At 38.2% G+C, this 22,032-nt stretch overlaps 2 protein-coding genes across 2 annotated transcripts in view; one reads left to right on the plus strand and one right to left on the minus strand.

The window, feature by feature from the left end:
* Positions 1-342: 342 nt before the first annotated feature.
* Positions 343-7,247, minus strand: ERP29 (endoplasmic reticulum protein 29). The gene is made up of 3 exons (XM_072415855.1): positions 7,071-7,247; positions 5,176-5,314; positions 343-1,269 (listed from the first exon to the last, which is right to left on the minus strand). The coding sequence occupies exons 1-3, from the start codon at positions 7,191-7,193 to the stop codon at positions 767-769; spliced, it is 765 nt and encodes a 254-aa protein (XP_072271956.1). The 5' UTR covers positions 7,194-7,247; the 3' UTR covers positions 343-766.
* Positions 7,220-22,032, plus strand: part of TMEM116 (transmembrane protein 116) — a 39,818-nt gene continuing 25,005 nt past the window's right edge. The window contains exon 1 of the mRNA XM_072415853.1: positions 7,220-7,369. Within this exon, the coding sequence (XP_072271954.1) occupies positions 7,220-7,369 (150 nt within the window). The remainder of the gene's footprint in view (positions 7,370-22,032) is intronic.

Consider the following 22,032-nt stretch of genomic DNA (forward strand, 5'->3'; position numbering starts at 1 on the left):
CCCATGAAACTGGATTGAAGTGAACCAGTGTTAAGGGATCTGTAAGTACTGCAACCATCAGTTTGCAGTCACAGTATATTTGGGGTTCTAAAACACAACATGTATTTCTCTGAAGTTGTATTAATAGGAGCTGCTCTCTTTTAATAAACACACATGTTCCCTCTCACGTGAATGCAGCAAGTAGTTTGGTTCAGTTATATTGTCAGCAACTGAACAGATGTCCAATGGGAAAAAATCCAGCAAGCCAGTAAGCTTTATACCATGTCAACAAAGAAAATGATAGAAACTCTGGTTTTAGGAACAAGGAGAGTATTTTTCTACAAAAGACAAGGATGCAACATATGTATTTAAATATCCATTATTATTGGATTATAATAATACTATAAATTAAATATCAGACAATTGCCAAAGGCTCAAAGTTTTCAAATATATAGATCAGAAGTGCACAACCTGTGTCATTTCAGCCTAGAAATCAGAATATGCAAGGCATAGTATAAGAAATACAGTTTTCTGTGTTATAGAACAACCTCATGCTTGAGATTCCAAACCAATGGCACATTAATAAACATCAGATGAAGAAGCAAAGGTTGAGCACAACTGCTATAGTTTCACATTGAACATTTTAAAAACTGGGTGGTAAATTACACAAATACTGAGCATTAACCGTTTTCATAACAATAGTAGTAGTCAAAGTAATATTTGTACCATTGCCGAATCACATTGAAGGAATACTGTTTGAATGGAAGTGTGTGGCATTAGTCTATGATTAAAGCTCCTCCTTGTTTTGACTTTTAGTTTGGAAGCTACTTATAATGTTAAGTCTTTTCTGGAGATCCTCCTTCTTAGATTCGCTCATTTTGTTCTTTTCAATCAGTTTTGTAATACGTTCAAACTCGCTGCTGGCAAAGTCTTCTCCCTGATCAATGATTTTACTCATTATCTTAAGATATTGCTCTGCAGACTTTTTTTCCACCTCTCCAACATCTGTCAGCATGGTCTGACCTTTCTTTAGTACTTCACCTCTCTCTTTAATACTAGATGACTTGATGAATTCTCCTGCCAGTTTATCATATTCCTCCAGGCATCCTGGCATTCCCAAGTATACCCCATGAGTCTTTAACCAATGCTGAATGGCACTAGCTTTAACCACTCCAGTGTAGGGTATCGGATTGTCAATGTCACCATCCACAAACAGATAGAAATAAGGATAGTTTTCTTTATCCAGCTTGTATTTCTCACCCAACTCCATGTTCATCTTATCTCCATAATCTGTAAAATAATACAAACACAAAACTGAAGCAAAAGAACTAAATGATTTTTATATAAATGTTTAACACATATATTGCCAAGTAAAGAGCAGAAAAAATGTAACTCACGTTTTGTTAACCTCGTTTAATGACAATTGTGGACATCCAATTTATTAAAATATTCAAATTTATAGGTAGATTGACTGATAAAAAATTTGATATATGGATACCTTAACACTAAGGCAGCCTTAACATTTAACTCCTAAAGCAGTGTTTCTTGACATGTGGGGTTATCAGGGAACGCCTGCTATAATTACTTTATCCTATATTTACTATGCCTCCTATGTTGCTGCCCATTGGGGAGAATGTCAACCTGACAAATGGCCAAAAACATCATTGGTGTCAGTTATAGTGACCTCGGAGTCACATATTGTTCATTGTTCTATGAACCCCTAGCAAGCTCTGGAGGAACCCTAGAATTCCACAGAACCCTGGCTGAGAAACACTGGTGTAAGGTGTTGTAATTCTTAGTCCCAAACTTGTGCTGTAAAACATACCTTGAGCCTAATGCCAAATGTTACCATAACCTACCATCTAGCGCCTAAACACTTTACCCTAATAACACCTAAACATAACCTAATGTGAAATCCCGAATCCTAACATTACCCTAACTTACCCAAAAATGCAGCCCTAAAACTAAATGTACCCCTTGTTCTATAGTTATATTTAGTTCTGTTCCAGGAACTGCTTCAGTAAATGATCAGAGCTTTGAACTGAATTATTTTTCACCTTGCTGATAACAACCATAACTAATCCATCTGGGAAAGATATGTACAGACCAATGATGTTAGCTTCAGAAATGTTTACAGGCACAGTAATAGTTGCAAGAAACTGTCCAGGTTTTCATTTCTGCATTGCTGACCTGTTCTCCAGACTAATACTCTTGGAATACTGATGTTCTTCTACGTACATACTGCTGATGATGTTGGCTGTTACTGTTATTATTTTATGAATTAATTAAAAGTTTTATGTATTACTTAGGAACCGTTTCAATATTGGATTAACCTACCATGAAGGAAGCTGGTATTCTGTTCACAACAACCTGCAGGCAAATTATAACATCTTAGCCCTGACTAGATAAGTACAAGATTCCATATTATGATTGTGTTTAGTATTCTAGCCATAAAATCTACTCATCACACCATAAAAACTTTTGACTCAGCGGACCCACTATCCAATGCCAAATGTAACATGTTCTCTATGTAATCAGCCAGTGTAATGCTTTTATAAATCAAAGGTACAACTTCTCCCCAACCTTAACTTTGCCATTTATGTTTCTGTTATTTATTACTTGCTTGGTAAAACTCTATGTACATTAACAGAAAGCCAAAGCATGCATAGAAACAGATTTGTCCTTGTCTTTTCTGATATGCAGAATTGCTCCAGGTAAGAGAGATGAAATGTTAAAGCTTAACTGCCAGTTAAGTAATCTATACAGTGATCCCCCCATCCCCAGTCTGCAAAAGTAACATATTCATTTTATCTGGGATTAGAGAAAAAAAAGCAGCTATACTTACCTTTTCTGTGCCTTCACCAGGCTTCCTTGGTCTCCATGAGTGGCCCAACCATGGCACTTCCATTCTTTGTTTAACCAGTTGCAGAAATGATAACAATATACTGCACATAGCACAGCAGCAGTATCATATTGTACATGAGGGGGTGTTGATTACATCCTGGATTGTAGGTAAGCACTGGTAAGATAGGTACAACTACACTTAGCGTTTACCGTTAGAGAAGCACCAGGAGTCTTGGTTACTTGGTCCCTATGGAGAACTATTGTTGTTTTTACCACTTAGTCACTAACCCAGAACAAACAAGGAAATGTCAGCTGTTCTGACACGGTTATACACACACTTATTTCAAGACATTAGCAGCCCTGCAGAACACATCTTTAAAAACTTTTAAAAATTTTTAAAAAAGTAATTAAAGCTCAAATATTTGCGCGTAGCACTTTATTATGATAATAGGTGCATTTTATTTAATAATATGGCATTATTTTACTGCACAGGGTAATAGCCAGTTGAATTTTAGTCTTATGAGAAATGTAAACCAATCATATTAAAGGAAATGTTTTTATCTCTGGGACGGGTATGTTTGAAAACATTTTTTGGATACAGTGGATGCTGGCTAGGCAATAAGAACACCTTCCGACAGGAAACACCTGCAAGGCTTTGACTGTTTTTGAGAGAAGTGCTATGGATGTGTACACACTTATTCTGTGATCAATAGCATTACTATAAGACAGCTTCAACCGTTATATTTATAGGAAGCCTCGGTCTCAGCTACTTATAGGCCAGAGCATCTGTCAATCAATCACCATAGGTCACTGACTGCAGCAGATTGGATAGAAGTGCAGGGAGACCGAAGTCTTTTGGTCAATTCTATTAAAAAAACAGTAGGAAAAAAGAAACTAGCAAGATCAACAGGCAACCAATATAAAAACCTTGTACTGCTATATTTACAGGTGTAAATGATAACTACTTATACAACTAGTGATTCTGGTTTATGTGCAATTTAATTATTTAAACAATAGAACGGAAGTGAAACATGACCTTTGTAAAAGTACAAAGGTAAATCCACCGTCACATGTTAAATAGCTGGTTTTATTTTGTACACAGATCACAGGATTTTTTCCTTCTAAAGCCTGTGCCTGGTCACATTATGTTAGAAACATAACATAATGTGACCAGTGTCTGCTGTTTCCAATTTCAGGATAAGCAGACAAACCAATCTGTCCATTAGAATAATGTTTTTTCTTTTTGTTATTTTTTAAACATGTCTTTATTCTGATTTTTTTAGGTATTAAGGGGAAACTTCCCCCTATAAACTAAAAAATATGAAACCACTGAGAGTAATGTTTACATAAAACATATGTTAAATACTTCTTGTATTCCTCCTATGTCTACTTACCTTTTTCTTCTCTCCCATGCCACCATCTTCAGTACTGGCAGAGCTTCTTCCTCCTTTTCTGATGGTGAACAGAGCACCAAGTATCATTCCCATCCCTGACACCTATTAGACTATGGGAATGCTCCCCATTGTGTACCTGAATAATTCTTCTAAACAATGAGCCCTGTTGTTAAAGTACAAGTCAGGAAATATTCTTATTGGTTAATGGTTGTCAGGGGCAGGAGTGGTGTGTAACAGTAAGTGGTGATAACAAGAAAAAGTTTATTTTTGCTTTAAAGAAAATAAGGTCTTTGTCTTTAAATAAGGATTATAAAAACTCTCTTTATCTAAACTCTCCCCTACTAAAAGGCGGCTGCAATTTCTGACCAACAACCATGTCTGCAGAAAAACATTTCCTGTTTATACTGGTGACCAGTTACATGTCTCCACTTCATAAATATTAAGGTCACATCCTCATAACCTGAATGGCTGCAGGTTCATACATAGAAAACACCACGCTATCATTTAAAGTTTAACGTAGCCATCACTCAATGCTTCACCTGTTCAATAATCAATATTTTACCTGTTCATCAACCAAGGTTTTACCTATCAATAAAAGTTTCATATATCCATCAATGAGTGTCTTGCGTGTTTATCATAACCTTAAAACATTATCAATTAATGTTTAATTTGATTATCAATCAAGGTTTCAACTATCCATAAATCAAAGTTTTACCTATTCATCAATAAATGTTTCCCCAATCAATCAATGTTTTACCTATCAGTGAATGTTTCACCTTTCCATCAATCAATGTTTTGCATGTTTATCATAACCCTATAACAATATCAATTATGTTTAATTTGTTAAGCATTTTAATGACAAATGACAGATCTAGTAGGACTTAACTTTCATCGTCTTCATAGTGGATGCCTAATGCGTGCCTAGTGTTTCACAGCCATAGACATTGCATATATTTACCTGAAATCCCAACATCGGCCACTAAAAGTTCTTTACTGGAAGATGAACTTTCAGCCATTTGTTTGAACTCATCATGTTTTTCTCCATAAGGGTACTGAGTGTCAAATTTTACCAGCACAAATTTACTTCTTGGTATAACCTATGGAGCAAAGCAAATAAAGAATGCATTATACTAAAATAAAAAAAATGATAGGTTATGAAATCATTATCACTGATATCTCTCTAGTGAATGGGTATAGCACAGGCACAGGGTATTTACCCTTCTGATATAATGTCTGAACACCACAAAGAGACCCTGTTGCCAAACTTTGCGCCATCACCAAGCCCTTTCATAGGATTATTTTACATGGTAAAAAAGCCCCTATATTTCCATGGTACTCCTTAGTACAGTGTAGACATTCAAAACCTTTGAAACTGCTGCATGGAGTGGTCACTTTTAACAAATTCAACAGTACGTGCTAAGTCAATAAAGAAAAATGCTGCAATTAAACATTTATATTACTGAGGGCTCCAAAGATCCCCTTTTCCTGAACCTAAGTCTCTCTGTGACTTTCTAGTTATTTCTCACCTATTCATCTTTTACTTACCTCTGACACTTCTGCTCCTCTCTTTCTGCTGCTTCTTTTAAGTAAGACTTATCCTGACTTCCCTGTCAGTGGAAACCTCGCTATATTATTTTCTGACCTTTTTGGATCTCAACAATATGAAAAAAGGGATTTTAAGACGTTTATTTTTGGGCACTATTTAACTTTAGACAGATCAGCTTCCTATAATGAAGAGCCATACAGTACACAATAATGGGAATACTCACTGTAACTTTCTATGTTGGTCTATTGGCCCCTTCTATTTTTTTAAAAAAAGATTAAAAAAAAGAAACATTTTTCTGGTATTTATACCTATTAAAGAGAACTAAATATTAAAATAAAAAAAATTACAAGCAGGCAGGTCCTTTATTGTAGAAGGTACGGGTGATGTTCCTTCTGGAATAACCTTACTTGTCTGATTGCAATGTTTTATTTTCACTCACCCATCCTCACTCCGGCATCGGTGCTGCCACCCATCTTGGATCCTGTTCCAGGAGTTGTGTCTTTGGCCATCTTGATTGCCCAGGCAGTGATAATGTAACCCCTGCGCCTGCAGGCAGAAAAGTCATTCAGCAGCCCATGCGGGCATATCCTGGCATTAGGTATGGACATCACCTCTCCCTTCTCTCACCTGCTTGTAATTTTGTTCTTTAGTTCTGCTTTAGGTTGGAGACCGGTTCTCTTTAAACGTATATTTTTTTCTATATGATCCAAGCATTGTGATGTGTTATTGTATTTCTACATATAATTTGTATAAACATAAAATCATTGCATAGCTGTAGATCTGTGTTATTGTCTAAATTTGTCTACTATGAGATACAAAGTCACATTTATTTCTAGGCTTATAATAAACCTGAACTCTGATTGGCTGGAGCTCCCCCTATAGACAATTCTACATTCCCACTCATTCAGCCAGTCTTAGGACACGGCCAGGCACGTGGGCTCACATCATTGGCCAGACAGAGGGGTTGGGCTGCCCAGAGCGTCTCCTATTGGCTGCTGCTTAGCTATGGGAACGCCGCACATTGACAGCTCCTATAGTCAATGAACAATAATAATCGGTGTCATCAGACTGATCATCGATCTGTCAGCAATAATCACTTCCAGAACACTGGAACAAACCTGAAATATGAGCGATCTAATGGGCGCGCAGATTTCCTTTGAATATAAAATGGTCAGATCAGACAATCATATCGTTCCTTTTAAATACACTTATCGTTGATTATGATTATGAGGTGCAGCTGGTGTAATATCTGTGTGTGTGCTATAGGCCGATCAGCATGCACAGTGATCCCGGAGGAGACGTCTTACCTTATAGAAGGTGATGTGGTCCAGTGACACGGAGCCCTTGGTGTGCAGGCCGGTGCAATGTCGGAGGATGGCGGCAGCCAGCAGCACAATCACCGCACACACAGCTGGCACACCTCCCGCCATCCTTTCTGGAGACCGATCAAAGCCCGATGAGCGGAGGAGGGGGTCACGTGACGTGCCTGACACCCCACTTCCGGTGTGCCTTGTCACAGGTCAGATCCAGAAGAATCCATGGAGCATCTGCTGCACACTGTGCACACACACAGGCTGGATGGAGGAGCAGATACAGCTGTGCCTGGGTGACTATATAACCCCCTATAAAATGCATTATTGGTATGATTTCCTCCCTCTCTGTCTTTATGAACCATTTCCCCCCAGAAGAAGCCTGGAAATATTTCCTTGCAGCCATGGTTGGTGGGGATCTCATGGTTTATGTACACTGCGCACAGGTTGTGGTTTATCTCTCTATATAAATGCTGCTATATGTATCCTCTTCCTGCCCAGTTGTACCAATCACTGCCGCCAGCTCTCACATGTGCACATGCTGGGTTCTCTTTAATCCCCCTGGCAAGATTCCTAGTGTGGCTCAGGGTAAATTTTAAGTATCAAAAAGCTGTAACGCTGAGCCACACTGGGGGTAGCAGTGTAAAGATCCTGCCTGCTCCCCACAATCCAGCGGCATCCCTCAGCGATCCCCGGCCAGCTTCTGTGTGCCCTGACATCGCATTCCCGGTGTGATCGATGGGATGCGTGAAGCATCGGTACGCTGGGAAGGCGGGGCCTGGCAGGAAATTTAAAAGAAGATTACATTAAATCTCTTAGTTCACAGTAATAAAGTGATAAAAAATAAATTCAAATAATTAATAATACTTATTTAAAAATAATATTGCACCCTTGTTTGGACAGATTTCAGTTTTTTTTTTATTTGATTAAATTTCATTTTAATGTTATTATTTTATTTTTTTTTATATTTATTATTTATAATTATTTGTTATATTATAATTTATGATTTGTGTTTCAAACTTTATCATACCCGGAAGTTATTCCTAACAATTACAGGCCTGCAATAATAAACAACAAATTTCCATGCAATGTACAATGTACCGCTTTCGACTTTAAAAATACTGACATAATCAGACCGCCAGGGAGGTAAACCAACCGGCTCTGTGATTAGCTGTTGAGGAGCCGCACAAAAATTAAGCAAGCGGCAGGTGTGAGCCATCCCTTACCATGGTGGTCACAATACCATCTGTACACTCAGCTAAAATGATCACTCATATCATGCCAATGACTCTATGAAGACACATTGACCCCAGAAATATGCAGACGCCATCAACCCTGTGCTCAGGGCTTTCTCCCTCCAACCTGCAGTCACTTCTCTAAGGAAGTCACATAGAGAATCCACTTCAGCCACCTCAAATTCCTGGAAGTTACAATAGTAGTTATCGGTAGTGGTTTCACCTTGTTTATTTAGAGTTTGCTAAACCCCTAATAATATAAAATGAAAAAAAAAAGCGAGAAATTGAGGGATTTTTCTTGGGCAAATGTGTAGTATGTGCTATTGTGCTAGAATTTGCACAATAATCTAGACAGAGTTCATCCAGACAGTTTTATATATATACAAAAAGACATTGACAAAGTCCACTGAAACGAAAAAATGGATTACAAATTGTGTTTTTCGGGCAGAGACATCAAAAGATTGTTCTGATGCCCCAGCACTATACACAATTTACCTGGCATACAAGGTATTATTATCATTATTATTATTATTATTATTAATAATAAACAGGATTTGCATAGTGCCAATATGTTACACAGCGCTGTACATTAAATAGGGGTTGCAAATGACAGATACAGATAATATAGATACAGACAACAGACAGGAGGAGAGGACCCTGTCCCAAAGAGTTTACAATCTAAGAGGTGTGGAAGCAGCACACACTAGTAAAGGGGATATAGTATGGTGGGGAGTAGTGAGGATTTAGGCGACAGAAGAAGACACAAGTTTGAAAAGATGGGTTTGGAGTACTCTTAAATGAGCAAAAAGTAGAAGCAAACTGAATAGGACGAGGAAGACCATTCCAGAGAATTGGAAGTTATGAAATGTGGAAATGTTAATTTCTAACCTCAACCATTTCTACTTAATGAGGCAGCATTTGGCTGCTTGGGCAGTAATATTTTTTCCCCCATAGGCAATCATTTTATTAACAAGTCTCTATAAACAGAATCACATTCATGTGAAAATAAACTCACAAAGTATTAAGAATTTAGAAAATTTAAATTTTCCCGAACAATAGACTGAAAGTGCATACAGACTCATATCTGTATATCTGCAGTGACAGATCTAAGGCATTGCTGTCTATGATTGCAAGGTTTGGAATGAGATTTAGTGGTGGGCACCACTGGTCTGCCCACTATTGTTCTTGCTGGAGTCTCTGACATCCTCCCTCTTCCAAGTGCAGAACAAGACATTGTAAATCAGAAAAAGGAGAGAGAGGTCAGCTGCAGAGACCACAGGCAATGTCAGAGGCTAAACCTTCAACCTCTGTCAGCCTTTTTTTGAGGATAGGGTATTAGTCCCTCTTATGGTATATTGGTACTTTGAGTGCTCACTTAGCTCTTTCTTGCAAAGGTATTTGCACATCTGGTTTTGTTTTTGGACCTCAAGTTGGCACTTTTTCCACATTTATTCCTGACCATTCATCCTCATATAACCCCTGATGTTGCATACAAAATGTTAATACCTTGTGCCTCTTTAATGGTTAGGTCATTTTTACATAATTGGTAAACTAAAGCAAAATTCTTTAGGTGCCCAGTTCTTAAGAACAGTTTATACCCATTTCTGAAGCCGTATTCTTATCCTGGGGTGTTAAAGGGGTCGGACATATCATGGTGCTGTGTGTGCCTCGGCATCAGGGCCCCCTCCGCTCTCAGTTGACAGTTCGCGGCAACGACTGTACACTAAGGGCAATTGCTGCGAGCTGTCCTCTGAGGTCAGGCCAGGTCAGAGTCTTGAACCCGTAAATTGGGTGGGGTGGTGGGCAAAAGAGAGAAAAAAGATAGAGAGGAAGAAAGAGAAGAATGACAATAAAAGAGAGAAGGAAAGATAAAGGCAGAGATTGGTGAAGGGGATTTGTGTGTGGGGCACTAGTCAATATTACACAAGGGCCGGCTGTTGTCTTTGTCTGCTACTGGGAGTCGAGGCTTAATAAAGTTTATTAGCAGCAACAAAGCAGTCATATCCCCTGCAATGGTGTGATTAGAAGCTGAGAGTAAGCATATGGATGAAATATATTTGCAGGTTCAGGGAAGCATTATAAAAAAATCCACCTCTCACTTTTAAATATGTTAAATCATTTATAATCCCAATCCAACAACTAAATCCACCTTTATTTTTTGTTTTAATGAAAGGCTTCTGCACATCAATAACTGCACAGCTAACATATTGGATAGGTCTGTAACCTCTACAATTTTGTTTCTGAACTAGGATGGCTTGTTGAACCACACAGCTTACATCAACAACTGACTGGATTGGTGAAAATGGAGTAAAATATGTTAGGGTTGGCACAAGGAAGTTGTCTCCAACGGACACTAAAAACATAATGTTGAGTGACACCTCCCCCTAATGTAACTCATGTGAGTACATTGTCTCAGATGTTTTTTTTTCAGTCCCTATACCTGGAATAAATTGCCTAAATCACTCTTTGCAACATGTTTCCACTTTAACCAAAGACTGTAATACTGCCAAAATCTGCAGAAATCTCAACTAACCCAACCGCAGAAGGTTTCAGCGTCTTAATTGCCAGTCTAGGGTATGACACAAGTGAATTACCCATAGACATCAGGTTTAGCCAGTCCAGAATCTAACCAAACCACAATGAATGAATCAAGTAAATGTGCTGTTCACAGTTTAACACATTGCTAACTGAGAAATACTACAGTTTCCAGAAAACAATTAGGATCTTAGGCATGATTTCTTAGTAAATTGGATGCATCTCAGCGTCTCTGGAATGTCAGTTATGTTTCAGGATACCTAACATTGTGTTTTAACAATATTGTGTCCAGAATGTACATCAATCTGCATCATCCCATGACAATAGCACCTATCAAGGTTTGGGAAATATGTCAGGAAGTGGACAGTCAGTTCCTAATGGTGATGTTTTGGAAGCTAGAAAAATTGGCAACCTTGTAGATCTGTTTGACTTTTATAGGAGCAAAAGGGGTCAAAAAATCACAATAATGAAAGGTGTTTACCATGTGCAGAGGTTAGTCCCTGCCAAAAAATGGACCTAAGAACAACAGAATCATGAGCAACCAAGCCGCACTGATACATGCGTCACAGATTTCTGCTGGCAATAGGAGAATGTTAGAACACTCAGCATATCATAGTTTCCAGCATATAGGACTGTAGCCACAGACTATGACTAAGGAAGCAAGAAGCTATTTTTTTTTTTTTTTGGGGGGGGGGTAATATAGGATAGTGATAGATTAGACCAATGTTTCCCAACCAGGGTTCTGTGAAACACTAGGGGTTCCTTAAAAAATGATTTTAATTATTGTTTCAATAAATAGGGGTTCATTTTATTATTACCACGTTTTAAAATTTTTGGGTAAAGTACTAAGAATAAAAAGACCTGTCAAATTATATGAGTGGATAGGGGCCTAGAAAATAAATATTGCATTGTTCCAAATTTTAATATGTTTTCCTAATGTGTTATAAATTCTAGCAGTGAGAGGCTCCATTACTTGTATCCACTTCACAAGATTAGTTAATAGGGGTGGTGGGGGGAGCTGTCTTCTTCTGTTTTATGGCTATTAAACAGTGAGCTAATGTGGTGAGTAAGAAGCAACTCAGTTTTAAAGTACACATTTCATTCATTTTTTTCTTTAACACAACAATACCGGTCTAGTCTATTGTTTTTACAGACTTGACATGAGAACAATGGCCAGTAAATGAGCCATCAAAAACTATTAGTTATAATGAATGGCATAAGCCAAAAACATGCCTTCACCCTAACAGAGTGTGACAGCTCCAATGAGTCGATGAAAGTGGGTCAAGTGTTGGCCTGCTGTCATTCATAGGACACAACATCATCTATTGTCCTCTCTCCTTCCTGGCCATCTGGAAAGATTAACCACATAATGCTGACTAATGATCAGAAACTGCCAATGAACAGGATGTGTTGAACAAGACAGCTGATCTGTGAAAATTATATTATCATTCGTATTAGCACAATACATTTCAGAGTTCTTCCAGTATTTTCCCCTCGCATCACTTGGCATTCAGAATGTCAGCTGAAACACATGAGAGCCACACCAGAAGTTGATGCTATATGAGATCCCTATGCCAGGCATTGTGATGGTAGGTCTAATCTGTTGGTTGTATGCCATCCAACAGCGGGTCATGCTCTTATCAAAGTCTGATTAGTGAAGTATATCTACTCTACATCTACCAGTGATATATATTTTATTTGTACCAGCATGGGAAACCAGTGCCTTCCAGCCCAGTCCTCCCTGTGTCCAAAATATTGAAAAAAATTAAAATCTCAAAGAAAAATACATTTTTGCTATTAGAATGATAATGAAAACCTTGCTCTGTTTGCCTAGCTAATTCTGACCAAAGCACACTGGTTTAAGCACTTCAAATACCCAGTTCAATCCTGTTAGGTTATTTGTGAACATCAGCTGTCATTTCTGGATATGCACGCATCAGATCAGTCTCAGCTCAGGTGTAGGGTAATGCACTTTGACATCTATTCCTTGGCTAGCTTTATGCAGGTTATAACTGTAAAGTTTTATGGAGTATCTATTACGATGAGAAGAAAAGTGCAATTTGGGTGGAGTTAAAGTATCGGTTTTAACTTGATTGGATCGGTATCTAACTAGACTGTAAAAGAACAGCAACAGACTGATGATTTCATTATTCTGTTCACTCTCTTATTATTCTTATTATTATTATTAATATTAATAATAATAATAATAATAATAATAATAAACAGGATTTATATATCGCCAACATATTACGCAGCACTGTACATTAAATAGGGGTTGCAAATGGCGGACAGATACAGACAGTGACACAGGAGGAGGAGAGGACCCTGCCCCAAAGAGCTTATCAACACATTTGATTTGGCCACCAATCCTGCCCCTTCATCTCCTCCGGAGGAAAAAGTGGGTGAAAGTTTTATTCCTTAGCAGTCTAAAGGGACATACATACTGTTATATTTTTGGTGCATGTTATTTTTATGTAACATAATCATGACCATTGTTGTCTATGTGCTATGCTGAATGTTACATACTCAGTACAATATACCCATTCTCTTTACTACAGTGTCCACTACATGTCACCTTGACTACTTTATCGCATTTCCGGGGGGGTTCTACGTTTGGTAAGAGTGCTTTAAGTTGGTAATACTCATGTGACAGGTCCTCTTTTTATAACTTTTTTTTTATTTAAATGTAATAAAAATATACATACCAAAGGAGAAAGGACTGACACAAAGTTCAAAGTAAAGGGGCAAAAAATACAGTAGTCCACATAGAAGGGATGTGGGGAACACAAACAAAAAAAACAAGCATAGCAGGTAACATCACATGACAGGTCCTCTTGGTTATTGTTATACAGATTAGAGAATAGCCAACAGATGGAAATTTCTAACCCTACAACCGAATTTCCTTCTTGTGGTGACAGTGACTAGTGTTGCATATCAATACAAGCATGAGATTTTTTTTTCGGTTCTTTCAGGTAATGGATTCTCCAGATCAGGACTTTCCAAGCTCAAAAATTGCTGATAAACAAGTTGTCACTATATACTTGTCAAATAACATTTTGTCCACATTATGTAACTTCTTTGCAAGAGATTTTTCCTGGTTTGACTTAAAGAAAAGAATGACAAGTAGGAAGTAAATATACAGAATTCTGCTTTCCCTAAACATTGGTTTTCTAGGTCTTCTTTTATTCATAGTTTTTACCCTTTGTTCCTGCCAGTGTTTGCAGTAATCCTTATACCCTACAGAGAGCCCAGAATTGGTAAAGCAGCAGTGCTGAATTGTGAACCATATTGTTGGCAGCCATTTTTTCTAAGTATAGTAGATGATCAGCTCTCTTGCTTTAGTATTTTTGACAAACATGTAGGTTAGAAAGTCACAGTAATGTCACAACACCAGGTTTGCATTATTGTTTCAGGTCAGTGAATGTCAGTAATAAAAAATTATTGAAATATTTAGCGTACATATGTCAATTTGTATTAGCACATGCATTTTTGGTGTGAACGTAGCCTTAGGGAGCAGTAGACGGCACAGTCAACAAGCCATGTATAAGCTGTGTAAGACAAGTGGCCCTTCAGGCCACCAGTACAACACTGAGGGTTTTTTTAGCTTCTCAGGGGTCAAATATAACACCGAGGGTGATTGCAGTGTAGGGAAGAGTGAAAAGTTCATCTAACATTTGCCATGCACTAGGGTTATCTTATTCCAGGAAGTACCCACTTTTTTACCCTTCTGCTAAAAACCTTTTTCATGGCTGTGGACATCACTGAGATGCAGAGATGAGGTGGTGTGAAATCTGTTTGTGGTGGCTGACTTATATTGGTAACAAGCTCTATATTTCTACTAACAAGAGCACTTAAATTTGAGTTACTAAACCATTGTTTCTCAACCAGGTTCCTCCAGAGGTTGATAGAGGTTTCTAGTGCAAAAAGCAAATCTGTGCCTCTCAGGTCAGTTTAAGTGGCACCAATGATCTTTTTGGCTATCTGTAAGGATGACATTCTTCCCACATTTAAGAGGGTTTCTTCCCAATGACCACTATGCTTATATACTGTAAGCTGTGATATAGTATTTATAGCGGGGGAAAAGTTATTGCAAGGGCTCCCCTATGTTACCAACAAGGTCAAAAAAGATTGCACTAAGCTATAGTAAACGATATTTACTATAATATTCAGAGCCAATGAGAGCTGGAATTGCTATACTGAAAGGTACAAACATTTCAAACTATGGTTGTTTGCTAAGTAATATTTTATTTTAAAGGCTTTTTACTTTGGGTAGGAAAGCTAAACCCATACAAATAATGTTTAGAAAAAAAATCGCACTCAGCATTCTTTAGCGTGACAGCTTTCATAATCTCCTAGTGAAAGGTCCACTTTAGGAACTGATTTTTTTTCTGCAAACAGCTGACTGTCCCAGGTTCCATGTTTCTGCTACCCTTAGTCTTCACTGGGGTGCACAGAGGCCTTCTCTGATTTTTTTATATGATGAAAGAGAAAAACAAAAGGATAAACCAATAGCATGTTATGCGTAAAGACTAAAACTGTGTGCATTAGAAAGTCAAAGAATATATTATTAAGTAAGCAATGCGTCATCCAGTGGGATTGGATGTGCCCATTGTATTGTGTAATGCATTACACATCGGTCAGTACAAAGAAAGTGTACAGGTTACTAGTTAACCAGCACTGTGGTTGTTATGGTGGGCTGTGTTTTCTCACTATAACTTTGGCTTTTGGAAAAAAAAAATATGGAAAATTTGGCTAAGGCTGACTCACAGTGGTTTTAATTCAGTTTTCTGTAAAAGATGATTAATCAAAGATTTCATGTGTACTAATTCGAAATCTATTTATGCATTCAGTAAATTTATAAAGAAGTTACTAGATGCCAATGTCAACTTTCAACTTTTTAAAAAAGTTAAACAATACTCACACGCAAGGAGTTATCAGCAGTATGCTATGTTTAGGAAGTTCCTTGTTAACATCCCAGCACAGGTAATTTAAAAGAACTTAATAATTTACAGTATACAGCAGGACTGTATACATCTAAATATGCTTACTTAAAAGTTATCCTTCATTTGGGCAATAAAAGGGACTGCCATTACTGACTTTCTTAAAAAATGAAGGTTCCCTGCATATTTTGCTGACCCACACTGATCTGCATCAAATAGGCAGATCAGTAAAGTCTGAAGTTTTCACTTACATGCCAAGTATCAGTATGACAGCCAATACCCTTTGCAGTAGGGGAATGCACTGTTGTCTTTCACATTACAGATATCTCTAAAGCATATAAACCCTGATGAGGGACTTTCCACAGTGTTTTTGCAGTTCTAAATGTGTGCAGCCATACATTCATAAAATCCAATCATTAACACAAGAGGTAAAATAGTACAAAGGGTTTTTATATTGTTCACACTAGAATACTTGGCCAAACTCAAAACATGTCGGGTGCTTCCAGGATCACTGGGGATTTCTATTGTTTTTTTCACTCCCTTTGCCCTCCATTAAATATTTTATTAATGTATACATAGCTCAGGTAACTAAAAAACAGTGATGTGCAAAGCAATGAGAATGCTGGTTGTTATGGGATATTGTGTGTTTTGTGAATTGCTCATATTTATGGTTCAGTCCACCATAAACTGGTATGTTTCCAGGTATTCTCCATCATGTAACAGCTGTGTTTTCCTTTCATGTAGCAAGTGGGGTTTAACGATTCTTCTATGTTACCGCTCTGTGACCTATTTTATTTTCAAAGATTTTATTGCTTTTTCAGTTTATGGGGTATAACAGAAAAAAGAAAAGGGGAGAGGGGATTTACATTTCACATACATATTTTGATCTCCTTCAGAACAATTACAACAGTGTAGATCATTTACAATGGTTAAGAACAAAGCAATTCCAAACAAATGGGGAAACAGGGAGTGGGGAGATCATTTGGTGACCGTAATGTATAACAGAAGTCAAACCGTTAAACTTCTGCTTCTAAAACCATTAAAACGTACGTTATTGTATTGGGTATTAACTGTGTTTTGCAAATATGTGACCATGTAGGGTTGCTCATGGCTAGGCCCTACTACAGGTATTTCCAGGGTTACATACGAGATAGGGACTGTAGGTTTGTTCTTAAGTTGAATTTGTATGTAAGTCAGAAGATCACCCACAACCTCAGCTGTGTTTAGAGTACAAATTTCTTCTGCAAGTCCTGCAAACCACCCCCTCCCCCATCAAGCCTCCATCCTGCACACTAGTGAGCAGGGAAGCCTTGTTTGTATCTAGAAGTCGTCTGTATGTTGGGGACTATCTGTATAGGGCACCACCAATAGCTGCAAATAAAAAGTACAGAGCTAACACCATGATAGTCCAGACAGCCTCCTATACCTGCTCTCACACAACAGAAAAAGTGAACCATATAGTGAACAAGTCTATTCCCAGTGACATTTTGGGGTGGTTCTTGAATTCTTGCTGCTATGGGTTACACATACCTCAAATTATGGTAAATAGGGCTGCTTCATAATTTAGCAAAATTAAGCATTTGCCAGAAAGCATTAGTATTTATTTCTTTATAATCTATATACCATATTTCCTCTTTACATTTGCAGACTCTGCCTCCTGTTCAGTAGTGCTGTCAAGCAGAGATGGATAAGGCAGCATGAGGTTCTTTGCAAGATAGTATTTTGGGCTCTCATCTCTTGATGACATTGATAGGGATTGCAATAGGCAAACATAAAGGTTTCCTATTTGCATTTTCTTCCAAGTATGACCCCATAGGACACCAATATGAAGTCTGTGTTCTCTTGTGAAGAGACAGGGAGTACACACTTCTAAACCAGTGTTTCTCAACCCTAGGGTACCTGCCGAGATTGCCAGGGGTTCCTTGAACAATGAGCAATTTGTAGCTCTAAGGTCAGTTTAGGTGACACCAATAATTCTCACTGGCTAGATATGTAGGATGCATTATTCCCACTGCCCGCCACACTGTATGTAAGCTGTGAAGACCTAACCTGGGAATGCCTTGAAGATATTTCAAGGCATTCCCAGGTTGTTAAAACGATGAGAAACACAGCTCTAAACAATGGTGCTATTTCTCTGATTTAACACAGTTGTATGCAGATTGTAGCTAGGTCCCCAGGAGATCCCTTAAACTCTAGACTTCTTCCTGGGGTTGCCCTATGAATAATCCAGTTTTATGCCCAAAGCTATTCCTTGCTGATCCCATTATCACATTGCATGTCTGCCAGACATAGACTGATTGCCAAAAATCGATTGTTTGTAGAATGTAATGATGTAAAATCTTCCACAATATACCTGGTTGCCAGAGAACAAGCCCTGAATTACCTTTTAGCAATGCCAAGACATGGCAAAGAGACACAGAACAAATTTAAACCTAGTTATTAGTTAATAAACACTGTTGATTCATAAAAATGTATCTGTAATAGGTCAATTTTAAAGATAACCCTTTTTAGTGGAATTTACTGCAATTTGTTAACTTTTACTTACTTTAGCATAAAAATAATAATTTGATAAAATAACAATAAATTCATCCCATTGACAAATAAACCTGTCCAATGCAATGAAACACTTTATTAAGAGAAATGATCATTTCAAAAATTGGAACCATGAAGCCATGTGAAGTAAAAGGAACACACTTGTTTGTGCCTCCCTCTGATTATAGCAGTTGCTTGTTCTTGGCATATCACAGTTTGAGGAAGTTCTGTGCAGAATACAGGTGACTGTAAACGTGTTATATTTACAGTAAGTGGTTACAGGTATGTGATAACTGCAGAAGCAGTTCTTTTATGAGAGCCAATGACTCATTTATTTCATCAGTCAGTTTTTAGAGTTGTAAGCCTGATCTCTGGGAAATGTACATTTATTTGCATACATATCTCAATAAGAAGTTCCTTGAAGACAAGCAATCATAAAAAAGCCTATTATTCTATCTTGGTTATCATAACAGGATCAGTTATGAAAAGTTTTATGCATAATTGATCCACCTGATGTCTGAAAGCTGTTGCCCTGCCTGAAATAACTTACCTGGGTTGACCTACTAAAGCATTTAAAACTTTTCTCCTACGGTAGCTAAGTGAATGCTTGTTCTTGTGCAGGGGAATATGCAACCGCAGCATACTGTCTGACACATGATTTGATTATTAGAGTGAGCATTTATTTTGATTGATTAGGATAGTAAATAAATCCCCTTATCTGCAATTACAAATATCAAACAGTATGGAACAACATGGTCCTGTAGTTTTTTAAACCTATTAACTGAAGGTGTTTTTTGTATGTTATGTACATTTAGAAACATGGAGGCAGTGCGTGCAGTCTGACAGGAATGCCAAACTTGATGTGTAAACTAAAGCTATGTACACACGTCCAATGGTTCTGGCCTGATAATCGGTTCATGGCCGTTATAGGGCAAGAATCTGGCGTGTGTACAGCACCAGTCATCCATCGCGTGAACGACCGTCCTGGCAGATCCATGGACGACTAACGATCCAAATGCAAAGGAAGGGGGTGAGCGTGCAGCAGGGTGCAGCTCTGTCGCTCTCCGCCTCCCCTCTCCATAGAGCAGAACGGTGCTGTATGTACAGCATCGTTCATGCATTGTGCAGTGCTAGTCGTTGGAAAGGATCGTGAAAGATCCTTTCCAACGACTATTATTGTGTGTGTGTATGCGGCTTTAGCCATAATGTCCATAATGCCATAATATCTAAACTATAATATTTACAATATTTAGATTCTTGTGCCACCTATTTGTATTTCATACTTCATTTATACCACTTCCATGAAGCTTTGCATGATGGCCAATCCCATGTAGATCTGGCATAGGCATTGTGCAACCTACAGCTTGCTGGTAATTTCAGCAAAGGCCTATGGTATTATTAAAATCTTCAAGAGGGAGACACTTGTTCTGTTCTAAACACTGAGTTGCTTTAGACCCATTTACGTTTCCCATTAAAGCATATGAACAGTAAGCCCTTTCAGGTTTTTTTTCAATACATTTTTATTAAAGTTTCACAAAGAAAAGTGTACATAACAAACTTTCACATTCAACGTTACAACAACACAACAAACCAACATTTACCAGGATGAGACTTATGGGGTAGTGCAGAAAATACATTGCTTGAAAATACAAAAGTCCAATGTCCAACCATGACAAAAACGATGACTGCTTAGGGCCACCCTCACAGAGTGGTCCCTTTAAGCGTTCAAAAACCAAAGTTCATAGATTCTTCTTTAATTAAGGCTATAGTCTTTGGAAAATAAACACTAGCAATGGGGGAAGTGAGGGGTCCCCCCAGGTTGAAGCAGCCGCCTGCCCCCCCTGCTGATGGGACAACCACCTGAAGACACCCTGAAATAACAATGTAGTGCAACCTATTACAACTAACTATACCAAGAGGAGAAGGGAAAAAGTAGGAAAAAGAAGAAAAAGAGAAAGAGAAGGGAGGACCCAAAAGGGTTGGGGGGTTAGGAGAGTGTACAGACTGGGGAACTGGTCATTACATAATTGAAAACTATTGTGCCAATGAACTCGGTGTGACACAGAACAAGAACATGCCCTTTCAGGTTTTTATTGCTGTCAGTGTCCCCACTTGTTAAATGATTCTCCCTTATTTTTCCTAAAGACAATAATGAGCAAAGTGACGCGAAATTCAACATTTTATATTTGTCTCCAGGTCATGCATGAGAGGAAACCTTCCAATGGGGACAATTCTGTCTATGCAGAGTACCCCTCATTTTGTAGAGATTTCTTTGCATTTTCTGCTACAGTTGTGGCATAGCAATTGAAGGGAAAATCAGCAAACATAAATAAAAATTGTGTATTCACTCTATTCAGAACTAAATCTTTATAAAAAAAAAGCATATTGATTTTGCGTGCACATAAAACAGTTAATATATTCAGTGTCACAGCATTGCCAACATTGCACATACTTACACAGGCTAAATGGCAATGCAAATAAAGGAAACCTGTTAAAGCAGAATTAATGCTTAGTTAGTCTGGTATATCATACCATTTAAACCTGTCTCCCAACTCTATATTGCCCCTATAGTCACCCTACCTGCTTCTGTCTGTAAGTAATGTCATCTGTGTAAAAATGAAGAACCTTTGAGGTTTATTGGTTTAGTGATTAGAAGTTAATCCCTTGCTCTCTGTACATGCTACGTACACACTTGCAATGGTTCTCGTCCGATAATCGGCTCAGGGACGATATCGGACAAGAATCTGGCGTGTGTACAGCGCCTGTTGTCCATCGTCCGGATGACCGTCCTGGCGGATCCACGGATGATTGACGATGAAGGATTGTAATAGAAACAAAGAGGGAGAGCGCAGAACAGGGTGTTCTTCTGTTGTTTCCCCCTCTCCTCTCTATAGAGCAGAACGGTGCTGTATGTATAGCATCACTCATGCATCGTGCAGTCCTTAAGGTGCGTACACACTTCCAATTTTTATCGTTCAAAACGAACGATCGATTGGGCAAAAAATCGTTCGTAAAAAAGTAACCAACGACGCCGACGAACGAGGAAAGTCGTTGGAAACGAACGACCGGACCGGCGGATTGGACGACGATCGTTGAACATCGTTCGTGTGTACGGTCGTTCGTTGATCGTCCATGGTCTGAGCATGCGTAATGAACGAACGTTAGTTCACTTTCCTGTCGTGCACATAGTTCCTCTATCGCTCAAACGATCGTATCTATTGTGTGTACAATATCTACGAACGATCGTGTCGTTATCTCTATGTGCAGGATCGGTGCTATACGATCGTTCGTCGTTCGTTTTCCAACGATAATAATTGGAAGTGTGTACGTAGCTTTAGTCATTGGAAAGGATCGTGAAAGATCCTTTCCAACGATAATTATTGCACGCTTGTACCCAGCTTGAAACATTCAGGTCTCAGCATGGATTGGTTTTATGGTCCATGAAAAAGTGAAGCCAAGTTAGTTTTATTATTTCACATGAATTTTTTATTCTAACAAGAATCTGTTCCAATAAGCAATATTTGTGTTGCAAATCTAAAAAGCCATCATTTTAATATTAGTTCTGCTTAAAGCATTACATCCACAAGGGTCCAAAATAAAGTTTACATCACTTTTCTGAGTTATGTCTCCCCTCAATCTTTTTTTTTTTTTTTTTCCACTTTTCCTTTTTTTATTTTGCTAGCCTTGTAACAAGAATTGATTTTACATTCATTGATA

This window comes from Pyxicephalus adspersus, chromosome 6, assembly GCF_032062135.1.
Source record: "Pyxicephalus adspersus chromosome 6, UCB_Pads_2.0, whole genome shotgun sequence".
NCBI classification, from domain to species: Eukaryota; Metazoa; Chordata; class Amphibia; order Anura; family Pyxicephalidae; genus Pyxicephalus; species Pyxicephalus adspersus.